Source organism: Triturus cristatus, chromosome 3_1 (assembly GCF_964204655.1).
Source record: "Triturus cristatus chromosome 3_1, aTriCri1.1, whole genome shotgun sequence".
Classification (NCBI taxonomy): Eukaryota; Metazoa; Chordata; class Amphibia; order Caudata; family Salamandridae; genus Triturus; species Triturus cristatus.
The window spans coordinates 50,024,231-50,037,105 of NC_140583.1; the positions used below are offsets into that span (position 1 = coordinate 50,024,231).

Genomic DNA, 12,875 nt, shown 5'->3' on the forward strand with positions numbered 1-12,875 from the left:
GTCGGTTTGGTGGAAAACTGCATCTTAGCACAGGCAATCAAGAATCCAGTGACACATTTATGAGAGGTGTGCGCCATGCTTGCACCACGCAACATGGCATATGCACAACGCAATCCTCTATGACAGGTATATGAAGCCACGCTCAGCCACTTTGTGGGGCTCTGAGTGGCCTCATAAATCTGGAGTAAGGCAATGCAGTGCAAATTGCTGTCATGCATCACTCTTCTTTGATAGGCATTCCCGTGATGTTGCGGTCAGTGTTCCCATGCAACTCCCATTGATTTTGACATATTCCCAGATTTACAAGGACTTTTAAACCTAGGAATGCCCCAAAATGTAACCCCTTCCCAGGGAAGGCATAAGTAGGAGAAATATTTGTATTCCTCCACGTATTTTTCCTCATTCTACGTGTGCTGTATTCCATAGCACACATTAAAGGAGGAAAAAGCCTCTCAGGATTGTTTTTGTGCAGGAAGGCACCCCTTCCTGTGTTGACACTATGCTGCCAAAATGGTGCCATCACAGGGGAAGAGGACCGGAATGCGCCATATTGGATAAATACGGTGCATAGCTTCCCTCTCCCTGTGATGCAGGGCAGTGCAGCAACATGATTTGTTGAGCTGCCCAGTGCCACCATTTTCATAAACATGCCCCCAGCTTGTAAATTCTTCTGAAGACATACCTGAGCTTCAGCAGAGGTTTGGTTACAAGTAGAGGCACAACGAGAGAAGACAGGAGGTGCAGGAACAACATAAGGGTGTCATGTCTCTTTGAACACACAACTGAAGTGGAGGGAAGGTGCTGAGGGAGGCTGTAAACGGAAACAGTCACTAAATTTAAGAGTCGAGGTGAAGAGGTGCAGGTATTGTCCAAAAGTGAATGCAAAATCACCGACTGAGTCTAATCTGCTGATAACTTTCAAAAATTGAAAATAAGGTCTTTTTAAAAGAAATGATGGATAGAAAGTTTTAGACACATCGATGGTCGCATGTCTAATTTACTGATCTTTGTTCTCAGATTCTTCTGCTGTTTGATGCCTTCGATCTCCAATCATCTCCAAGCTGCACCTCTGACTATCTCACAATTTATGATGGCAACAATAAGACAGCCCCAGTCTTACTCAGCAGAGCATGTGGGACCAGACAGCTCCAGCCATTCACCTCTTCCGGAAATCAGATATTGCTGGAGTTTGTGACAGACAGCTCTATCACAGCCACTGGGTTCAACGCCTTCTACAGCAGAGGTACGGTCCTTGGTGTCAGGCTACTCTCATACAGGGAGGAGGAATGTATAGGTCTCTTACAGCAATGGTATGGTCCTTAGCGTCGGGACACTCTCCTTCAGCAGAGGGTAGTCGCAAATGCCTCTTGTAACAATGGTATGGTCCTTTGTGTCGGGTGCTTTCAGTCAAGGGAGGGAGGTCACAAAGGCCTCCTATGGCAATGGAATGGCGCTTGGTGTCGGGATGCTCTCAGTCAGTGGAGGGAGGTCGCAAAGGCCTACTACAGCAATGGTACAGCCCTTAATGGTGGAGCGGTCTCTGTAATGAGAGGGAGGAAGAAAGGAGTTCTACAGTAATATGAAGGTACTTGGTGTCAGACCACTCTCAGTCACAAGGGGGTGAATTTTAAGGCCTTGTTCTATACCAGCAATGGTATGGCCCTTGGTGCTGAGTCCTCTCAGATAGAGGAGGTGGGATGGCAAGGCGTCCTACAGCTATGGTACGGCTTTTGGTGTCAGGCCACTCTCAGTTAAGGGAGTGGGTTGTAAAGGCCTCTTACAGCAATGGTACGGTCCTTGGTGTCAGGACGCTCTCAGAAAGGGGCGGACGGTCGCAAAGTCCTCCCACAGCCCCAGTACAGTCCTTGGTATCAGGCCGCTCTGAGACAGAGGAGGTGGGATGTCAAGACCTCCTACAGCAACGGTACGGTCCTTGGTGTCAGGCTGCTCTCAGTGAGTGGGTTGTAAAGGCTTCCTATGGGAATGGCATGGTCTTTGGTGTCGCCGAGCTCTGAGAAACAGGAGGGAAGGAGATCGCAAAGTGCTCCTACAGCCTCCTCTAGCCCTCTTGACCAAAGCTCGGCAGATCAATATGATATCATACGCGGAGGACACGCAATTGATATTCACTTTCACCAATAACCCAGCCCAAGACCAACTGAAATTCCATTAAGATGTCCTGGCCATCTCCAACTGGATGGCGGATAACTATCTTCAACTTAACTCCTCAAAAACGGAGGTGCTTCTGGTAGGCCGGGACACTCATAAATGGGACTACCAGTGGTGGCATGCCGCACTGGGCACTCCTCCCCAACCGAAAAGTGCAGTTAAGAATATAGGGGTCCTGATGGACAACTCCCGCTCTTTCGAAATTCACGCCAAAAAAGCGGCTGGTACATGCTTTGGCCACCTACGGGGTTTGAAACCGATCTTTGGGTTTTTTGATGCTTCCATCCGTCTCGTGATTATTCAATCGGTGGTGCTGTCATGCCTCGATTACTGCAATGGACTGTTACTTGGAGTAAACAAAACTGTCATGAAGAGACTTCAAAGGCAAAGAATGCAGCTGCCTGCATTCTATTTGCACTGCCATACATCCCATCTCCTGCACCACCTACACTGGCTGCCTATCGAACAGAGAATTCAGTTGAAAACTCTCTGCACCACCCATAAGATCTTACATGGCCTGGGCCCCCAAAAACTGCAGGAGCTCTCTACACGATATGTCCCAATGCGAGCACTGCACTCAGCAGACCTGCATTTGGCCTGCACTCCTAGGGTACACAGGAGTAGAGCGGGCGGGATCTCTTTTAGGTCCTTGGCCCCAGCCGTATGGAACTCTATTTCTCTCACAGCACTCAGCACACACGATCACTGGGCATTTAGAAAACAGATCAAAACCTGGTTGTTTTCATCCATCTAGCGCACGATATGTATGCATTCTGCGCCCTTGTCCCCTGGTCTTTCAGAAACAGACTATGCCTGGCTTTCTTTCCATCCAACTAGCATCACTTTCCCTGGTCTCCTGCCTGCTACGCTGGGACGCCCTGATGTTGGGGTAGCCATGCACTATATAAGTACAGCTAACACAACATAACAGCAGTGGTATGGTCCTACGTGTTGGGGCACTATAAGTCAGGGGAGGGAGGTCGCAGTGTCCATCTACAGCAATAGTAAGGTCTCTCCTGTCAACACGTTCTCAGAAAGGGAGTGGGTTGTAAAGGCCACCTACAACAATGGTACGGCCCTTGGTGTTGGGCGCACTCAGACAGAGGAGGTGGGAGCGCAACGGCTCCTACAGCAATGGTAGAGTCCTCAGGGTTGGCAGCTCTCAGTCAGGGTAGGGAGGTCGCAAAGGCCTACTATGGCAATGGTACGGTCCTTGGTTTTGGGGTGCTCTCGGTCAGGAGAGGGAGATCGCAAAGACCTCCTTCATCAATAATACAGTCCTTGGTGTCAGGACATCTCAGGCCGGGGAGGGAGGGAGCAAAGGCCTCCTATAGCAAAGGGGGAGAGAGGACGCAAAGGCCTCTTGTTGGCACCCAGTGAGCTGAGGATCTCTTTTCATGTTGGCATAAGGGTTACTGCAGAAAGTGCTTGTTTCTCAGAATCAATAGAGGTCTACCCACGGAATACAAGGAGGTGTCGTGGGCCCAATATACTGACATAATCCCCTTGAGACTGAGGAAGGGAGTGGGGGTGGTACAAGGATTAGTGGTATTTTGTTTCTGATCTCCTGGCCTGTGGAATCTTGCCCACTGATGATCAGGTTTGTCAAAGCTCACACTGTGCACAAAATATATGGACACACAAACAGTAAGTGACGTGGGAGTATACCAACAAGGATCTCTGATAGTAGGGGTCCTATAGTGACAGAACGGCTCCCTTGACATGAGCTCTATTATTCCCTATCCTGACAGAAAATGTTTACTTTCGGGCTGGGACCTCATGACATTACGCAGCTGGTTCCCAGATGTGCACTTATATCTTCAATTACTTGCCATGGACCACTATTTTAGGGACACGTGAGCTGAAGTACAAACAGCGTGCAGGGGGCCTCAGGCAGAACCCTTCTCTTGCCTCCAATTTGGCACACAGTTGTTGTTGAAGGGCTGAAGCTGAGCTGTTCTTTGTTTTGTGCGTGAGGACATTGCAAACTTGTGTGCAGAACTCAATGCTGCAGAGTACTTAAGATGATTTTTTCTTTCGTTTGACAGTAAAATGTGGCGGCACGTTCACCAGCTCTGCTGGCACCGTCTCCTCCCCCTACTTCCCCAATGTTTACGGTGCCAATATGGACTGTGGTTTCTACCTCGTGGCTCCAGCTGGATACAAGGTAAGTGCCACAGCTACCCAATGTACTGACAATCAGAACGCATTAAGAACACAAGCCAGGTAGGCCCTGGAATCATGAAGTTCCTCTTAGGTTTCTGCCTAAGGCGGTAGTATGGCATCATGATTTTCCAGAACAGGTAGTCAGTCATGTTTAAAAAATTTACCTAGCTTGCCATTCCACTCAAATGATCATCTGTCACTTCTGGGTGATGAAGGTGTCTAGGCACTGAACTGTGTATATATAAGAGCTCAAGAGACCCCTGCTGGTGGGACAGTGATGGTAAATAAGGGCCAGAGCATACTTCTGCTTACTTATGTCACACTGCCTTCTGCTGGTCGAACAGTAATGGTAAATAAGGGCCAAAGCATACTTGTCCTTCCTTATGCCACTCTTCGCCCTACTGGTAGGGCAGTAATGATAAATAGGGGCCAACGCATACTTCTGCTTCCTTATGTCACACTGCCTCCTGGTGGCAAGACAGTAATAGTAAATAGGAGCCAGTGCATACATCTTCCTTGTTTCACACTGTCCCCTACTGGCATGATAGAGGTGGTCAGTAACAACTGTCACATAGTTTTCTTCCTCAACGCACTCTGTCTCCTGCTGGCATGACAGCGGTATCATTTAAGGACTAACACATACTTCTTTTACACCCTGCAGGTCTCATTGACATTCACATCCTTTGCAGTTGAATCTCATCCAGAATGCGCCTATGACTCCTTGTCTATTTTCGATGGTGTCAAGACCACCTCCCCGCTTATTGGGAAATACTGTGGATCCAGTCTAGTCCCACCAGTGACCTCCACCGGGAGCTTCCTTCTTCTCCAGTTCCACAGTGATGAGTCAACGAATATGAAGGGATTCCAGGCCACCTACACCTTCGGTAAGTTTATCTGCGGTAAAGTGACCCACTGGCTCTTCATCACTGAGGCTCAGCAGGGAGGTGTTTGCTCTTATCTGGGAAAAAGTGTCGGAAGGCCTGTGTTGCACGAAGGCATTTGCTTTAGCTCACTGTGCTTGAGGTTAGCCTGTACCCTCTGGATGCTGAGCCTGCTTAGAGATACCAAATTCTCTGTCAAGAAAACAACGTATACAAAAACCACAAAATGGCCCTATAGTCCACCCGTTAACCACAGGGATCAATGGAAGATATTTATACAAACTGTACATGGAATGAATGTAAGTGTGTGAGCCTAGTGCATTGGAAGGCCGAACCACTCACATGTCCACCAATACTCAAACAAAGTTCTAACACCTAATACCTTACATTGCATAGGACCTCCTTGACTATTGCATGTGTTGTCAATTAGTGCAGGATTGCACAATTTAAATCAGAGAACAAGACTCAATAAATAGGGGAGTAGGGGCGGGGAAACTATAATATGCATGTATAAGTTGACGTTAAATAGTCAGCATTCAAGGTCAGCATGTGGAGGATTGCCCACGTCTGACCAATAAGCACCACTCGGTAAGTGAATGAGGTTGGTGTGGTAGCAGCAGAAAAGGATTAACAAACACGTACTCGTTTACTTGATAAAAAACAACGTTCTTGAATTCCTGAGAGCTCTGAAATAGTTTCCACTTACTCCTGAAGTCAGTGTGCGGTGTTCATATACACTTTCAAACAGAGCTGTGGCCACTGTTGGACCCTTTCACATCTCCAGATGATGCCCATAACAAAGCTCTCTAGTGCTAGTTAATATATAGCCTCATCTCCCACATCTAACCCTGGTAGTAGTGACATGTGTGGAAGGGCACTAGTGCCATTTAATAAATAGCCTCTTCACCCACATCTAACCATGGTAGTAGTGACATGTGTTAAGGGCACTAGTGCCAATTAATAAATAGACTCATCCCACCATTGTAATATGGAATACAAATGGGACCTGCATTTTACAGAGGGGGAGTCCTGTTGTAAATTAGTGAGGTACTGCCCTAGGTAACTCTTAGTTGCCCCTCTTAATGGAGGTGAACAACTGCTGATTGACTGCTTGTGCAGTCTCCACTGACAGTAAGCCATCTTCCACAGGTCTCTGCCTTTGATGCAGCAATAAACCCACTGTGCCTTATCTACGGGAAAGCGACTCAGCGTGGCACCGCAAGGAATTTGGCTGCCCCACACTGAGTCACTTTCAAAGCACAGGGATGCATCATATTTACAATAATATTTTGCATCCCTGCGTTTTTCACTACACTGACACACAATAGGCTGCCATGCACTAGCGCAGGCGCCCTTGCTGTCTGCGTTTTAGGGGAGAAATTTTGAGTGGAAATGGACATTTTCCTATACAAAAACAATCACAAGAGGTGTTTATTCTCTTTCTCGGTGTGCTGAATGCAGCACGCATAGAAAGGAGAAAACGAGAAGAAAATAAAATATTTCTCCTGGTTGTGCATCCCTATGCTAAGTTTACGAAGGTTGTAAATCTGGGAATGTGGCAGGAGTCATGGGTGATGCGTGGGAACACACACTGCAACACCCATGGCACGCCCCTTTCACACAAAAGGATTTGTGAATAATGGGCATATTTACAAGTACACGAAAAGCCTGTGTCTACCATGGGGAATATTGCGAAACCGGGCAGGGAAAGACAACAGTGGTCTCCATGGCTGGGGGGGAACACCCTGCATGTCAGGGACATTAGTTTTGTTTATTTTTTATTGGAAATAAATCTCTGCTTTGGGGGCTAGTTTGTGAGAAGCAAACAAGAATTCTGCTGCAACAGTTACATCTAATTAGGATGGGTGGTCTGCCATGGCATGGGTGGTGAAGGTATCTCTGCAGCCTCTATGCACTGACTGCTGGGGTCCGATTGTCCCCAAAAGTGCTGCTCACCAACTCTATGACGGGACAGCTCAATTATTCATGAAAAATAGTAAAATTCATTGAAATTTAGAATGATCAAATAATATGCAAATAATCATCACAGTAAATTTGCATTGTACATACTCATTAAGTATCATGAAAACCTAAGTGAATTCTGCTGTTCAGTCAATGGACAAGTCACACTTCAGCAATTTATTTGTGTTTTTCAATGATTACTTGCAGTAAAAGCCTAACAGAAGAGAAGCTGATAAGCCACAGCTCCCCAGACGTTCATGACTCCGAAAATACATCTGTTCCACATGAAGAATGGGTGGATGATTTAAGCACTGCATTGGCATCTCTCTAAGTCTCAGTTTTGGTCGCACCCAGTTTCTCTCCCTTGTTGAACCTGTGTCATTTGTTCTGTTTCTTGTTGTAGCCAGAGAATGTAAGGGCCATATATATTAAGAGGCAGGTCAAAAGCAGTGGTTGTCAATTGTAAATCGAGAGTTTGCAACCTGGCTGACATCTGAACCCTAGTTTACCACTGATAAATCCGATGGTGAATTACACTAAGTGTGAAATATTGTGCTGATATGAAGTGAAATAAATACATATACTAAAGTCTTGACTATTTTTACAGATCATGTATCATAGAACCAGTATTATATGAGTACAGTGGCAGTCCTGCCAAGTATCATGAATCTGGAATTAGAACATTACTGCAAATATTGCCACATCACTGCAAGCCTCAAATAAATCACACATATGAAATGAGCAATGGCGACCACTTGTTAAGTAGTCTTTTAAAGTCTCCTGGCATCAGGGACTGTGCCCCGCCTCTTTGTTCTACTCATCCAATCAGGATTAGAAGCTGTATTTTCTCCTCAAGTATCAAAAAATGAAGGGGGTACTGGGAGCGGATGAAGGTCTAGTGCCCGTGCTCCAAAACTATACTCATATCAAGGTCAGGGATCACTGGTCCTAAGAAACGGGTGTAGGTTTTAGACAAATCAGAAGGGGGACAGTCAACAAGACTGTTTCTTGTGCCCTCGCACATCCTTAGGGATGTCATACTTTATCATCGTGCAGGTGCTCCTCTTCGTGCCAGCGCTGCGCTGCCCTACAGGTCCTCCGAAGGGTCACTTTCGCAAAGCTTTTTGGTTTGGTGGCCGTATGACGAGTGCAAGGGTGTCCGAAGTGGGGTGATAAGTGAGGTATGTTTATAGTGAGATAAAACTGACTAGGGGATGCCAGATTTACCATTATGTTGACTACCCTGTAAGGTTAAAAGGCCATAATGGTTGGTGATACTTATAAGGGTCAGTAATGGGTCCAAGACGCTAGTGGGATAAAGTGCAGGTCAACATGTTTTGCACCTCTTTGGTTTATAAGAGAACTGCTGCGCTTCTTCAGGTTTAATAAAGATTGAATAAACTACTGTACATTTTGAGCATATTATGTCTTACCCTATGCAGTTGGTACCTACTTGTTTTGTAGTAAAATTGATTGTCCATCCTACAAAAAGAATATGAGAAACATGATAGTAACTAAATAAAATTATGAAGTATTTCCTTTCTGGCAACAAACGAGGTGTATTTCAATCATGAACCAGATTTTTGGGAAAAGTGCCACACACAACAAGGTGTGCCATGCATCCTTTATCAATTCGCAATAACGTAGGTTCCCTCTGATAATATTTGCCCAATGCCTCATGTGCTCTGTACATTCATAACATGACTCATACAAAATGTGAATAATAAGACATGCGATTTTGCTTGTCTGTGTGCTTCCCCTGGCCCAAAAGCATAGCCTTGCCTAGTGGACGGGCAGCTATGTCTTATCGGTCGGGGCAGAGGACGTGCACTGTTGAGGGCTAAAAGAGGATGACAAACAAGACTTGGAAGAGAGGTATGATATCTCTTTTGTGTATTAGGAGCAGAGGAGGGTCAATTATCGATCATGATCTCCGGTATCCTGAAGGAGATTGTATGATGCGAAACTCAATGTATTGCAGCGTTCCCTCTTCAGTGAACCTACTCAGCTCCTCTGGTCGCCAGGGGCAAGGACTAGTGAGGGGCCAGTTCATTATATTGGCTGGGACGTTGCCCATGGAGTTACTTGGAGAGCGGTCACCGCTCATGTCTGGCAGCCATATTGTAATAGTGGGGAAACTGATTGTGCTAGATCTGGCTCTCATAAAGTGAAAACCAAAGTGATGGCAGTATTGTCTATTGTTGATGGGGGGGGTCCATTCCCAAGGTTGGTCAAGTTGTGTGTATAGGATGTTATAATTAGACTGTTATCACTTCATTATGACCTGTGAATGATTTAACGGTCAGATCGTATTTTTCATCAACCTTCCATTAAGATGGAACCTCTGTAGTTGAGAATTTGATCAACCTCGCATCAAGAAGGAGGTTCTGTATTTTCGAATGCAATGCAGGATAGGCGATTTTCTTAAAAAGAGGGTAGTAAAAAATATATAGAAAATATATATCGTCAAGTTGGGGATATTGAATAGTAGTGGTATACGATTCCCTTAGGTTGTGACCGCGTTAAGAGTACCTAGAGTGTGTTTGTTCATATAAACATTCTGTCACCATTCAACCCACGGTATGTCATCATTCAGGCCTGCTTATGCTTTTTTAAAGAGCGATGTTGCGTTCCACACTAGGTTGGATTTCAGGATTGTCCATCTTAGAACCTCTGATGAGTTTATTGAAATGGTTGCTCATCATTGTTGCGCTGCATCCACATTGGATGACACTTCCATGTTCCCCTATCCTGATCCTAATGGCTTCATTCATCATCTGTACATAGTATATGTTGCATGGCCAAGTGATGAGATACACGCAGTTCTTGGTGTTACTATTTGTGTGTTGTCTTTGTGTCCATGTAAAGCTGTTGACCAGACTTAATTCTTGTGAGTGTGGGGTGAAAGGACATACGTTACAAGAGCCTCATGGGTAGTGGCCAGTCACTGGGGAAAGTGCCCATAAAGTGGGTTGTCCTGGATCTTTACTGGATCGTGGTCTTGTATTTACCAGTTGGTCTTTCCAGTTCAGGGTTCTATTGAATGCGAACCATGGCCAAACCAAGTTCATGCAACCTGCATTCAAAATGTTCCATGTGTTTCATAATGATGTTCTTTATTTTGTTAGACTTTGGAGTAAAGGTGATCACGCACGTGATGACATCTTCAGTTGATCGTGTGGTATTTTCTAATTGGGCCTCATGGTTATTATTGTGGGCTCTTTTCTCTGATCACTCTTAGTGGATAATTTCTTTGCAGGTTGTGCCTCAGGGTTTTGGCTTGCAAGGTGCTGAAATTCCTCTAGATATGTAAGAATTGACCGAAAGGTAGATTCTCACTTAGAGCTCTTAGATGTTGGCTATCAAATGTAAGCAGACTATTGCAGTCGGTATTCTTCTTGTAAGTTCTTGTGCGAAGTTCTCCTTGGTTGATGGAGATCACAAGGTCCACAAATGGTATCTCTTTGTGAGAGTGGGCCCTGGTGTTCATGAGGAGGGGGTCCAGGATATTGACCCATTCGTTAAGTTTGTGACATCTGGTCTCATCACCATTACAGAACATGAGAATATCGTCAATGGATCGTTTCCAGGTGATGATATTCATCTGGTAGGGGTTGGATGGTGTGAATATATGATGACATTCAAAATGGGTCATGTATAAACAGGCCAAGCTGGAGGCTAGGGTACTGCCCATTAAAGTGCTTTGTATTTGGTGGTATAACTGATATTTGTGCTTAAAGAATTTGTTTTTCAAGGCCATCGTGGCGCATTCCATGATAAAGTCGACCGGTGCTGTGGTAGTCAGTGTTGCTGCTCTGAGGCAGGTGTCTATAACCTCAGTAGTTGCATCGTGGGGAATATTCGTGTGTAGTGCTTCAACGTCAAGGGTCATCAAGATGTTGATCTTCTCTATGTTGTCCAAGCTGGCGATCATGTTGAGGTCATCTCATGTGTCTTTTAGGAATGAGGGTATGTGTTTGATGAATCCCCTTATGTATTTTGGGTAATACATAAAAGTATGGTATCTTTGGAGATGTCTTGTTGATTGTTCCCCTTCTGATATGGTTAAGACCTACACCCTTTTCCTTGGAACAGTGACACCCCGACCTTGATTTGATTATATGTCCTCCTCAACCTTTCTTGTCAACTCAGGGAAAAACACCTTTGGAGTGATCAAGATAGACAGAGGCTTCTGAAGTCTGTGGCGATACTATAGAGTGAGACATTTTCACTAGTAAAAAGAAAAAAGCACTATTGTTCTAAAACTTAGGCCTGGAGGGCAGGGCAATTTTAAAAGTATTACCCATCATAGAGATATGGGTAGAAAGTCACCAACTGGAAGCTGGAGATTTTACTTATATGGTAGATGAATATGCAACTGTTCTAGAAGCACAGGATAAATATTTCCCTCCATTCAGGAATGCTGTTTGGAAAGAAATATATTTTTACAGTTTTCTCAACTTTGTATCAGCCGTAAGGACCCTGGCTATCACGTGCAATTATCATGATGTGCACAATGAGCTAAGGACATTTCAAGAGCCTTTTCTTTTGACTGACATTCCAGATTTGGATACAGCAGTAGGCATTGCTAGAGCCATAGAGAATTCGGATGCTTACTTTTATTATTTGTCATCTTCTAACAATTCAGTACAGTGCAGTGAAATATCAAATTGTAAGGATAGAACAAAAGTTGATAAGAGTTTTGCTGAGACCAGGTCCCAGTCGAAACACATGATTATCATTGTGGTCATTCTTGTATGAGAAAAGTATTAATGTGTTTCAGATGTGGCTGCAAAAATCATGCAACATCACTGAAACATTGCCCAGCCCTATCCCAGACGTTTATCAAATGTAATAAAAAGGGCACTTTGCTGGAGTTTGTCACATCTCATAAAAGTCTCTGGTGTCCAAGTTAGAAGAATATGGCAGTGATGGTGACAGCATTGATGTGGTGCCCAGTCTAACATGTAGAAATACATGGAAGGGTGAAACTGGAAACCTGGATAGTTAGGAGTGCATATATCGCTTGAATTCTGCAGGTCATGTTAGGAGGAAACATCCGATCTGTGCCATCCATCTCAACTGAACTTGTGTTCCAGGGATGTTCAGAGTTTGTCCCTTAAGTGCAAGTTACAGTGGTGTTAATGTGTGTGGTATATCAGGTGCCCAGCATTGAACTGTTAGTGATGGCAGATTTGTGGTCACCGTTTAATACATTTGGTTTACAGATGTTGGAAAAAATTCAACCCCTTACATTGAAACCCTTCAATGTCAAGATGTTTGCCTACAGTGGCACAAAGGTTGAGGGTGAATTTGAGGCACAGCTTGAATTAGAGAAAAATACTACGTTGTCTGTAGTTTATTTACCAAAGTAGGGAAGAGGTGTGGCGCAGAGGCCAGGGCGACTGACGCCAGAACACGGGGGCTCATGGTTCGATCTCCGGTCCTGACGGCAGGTCTGCCCATATCACCATGTGGCTCTGGGCAATATCTTGCTTAATCTTCCCGATGGCCCCCAGCGCCTTGACAACTTCGGGTAATTGTTCGTGCTTCTCAAATACTGGATTAACATCCAAATTGTTGGGATGGGATGACCAGAGTAAATTGGACATCATTTTAATCCTAATCTTCCTGATTGCATTATATTCAAATCTCGTTTGTTCAATGTGAGGACTGTTTGAGTTTGTCTTACAATGA

At 44.9% G+C, this 12,875-nt stretch overlaps 1 protein-coding gene across 1 annotated transcript in view; it reads left to right on the forward strand.

Moving 5' to 3' along the window:
* The window catches only part of LOC146859676 (embryonic protein UVS.2-like), a 30,560-nt gene extending 22,902 nt beyond the window's left edge, over positions 1-7,658 (forward strand). The window contains exons 10-13 of the mRNA XM_085643434.1: positions 1,018-1,243; positions 4,218-4,336; positions 4,997-5,219; positions 7,386-7,658. Of these exons, the coding sequence (XP_085499560.1) occupies positions 1,018-1,243; positions 4,218-4,336; positions 4,997-5,219; positions 7,386-7,396 (579 nt within the window). The 3' untranslated portion in view covers positions 7,397-7,658. The remainder of the gene's footprint in view (positions 1-1,017; positions 1,244-4,217; positions 4,337-4,996; positions 5,220-7,385) is intronic.
* Positions 7,659-12,875: the final 5,217 nt, after the last annotated feature.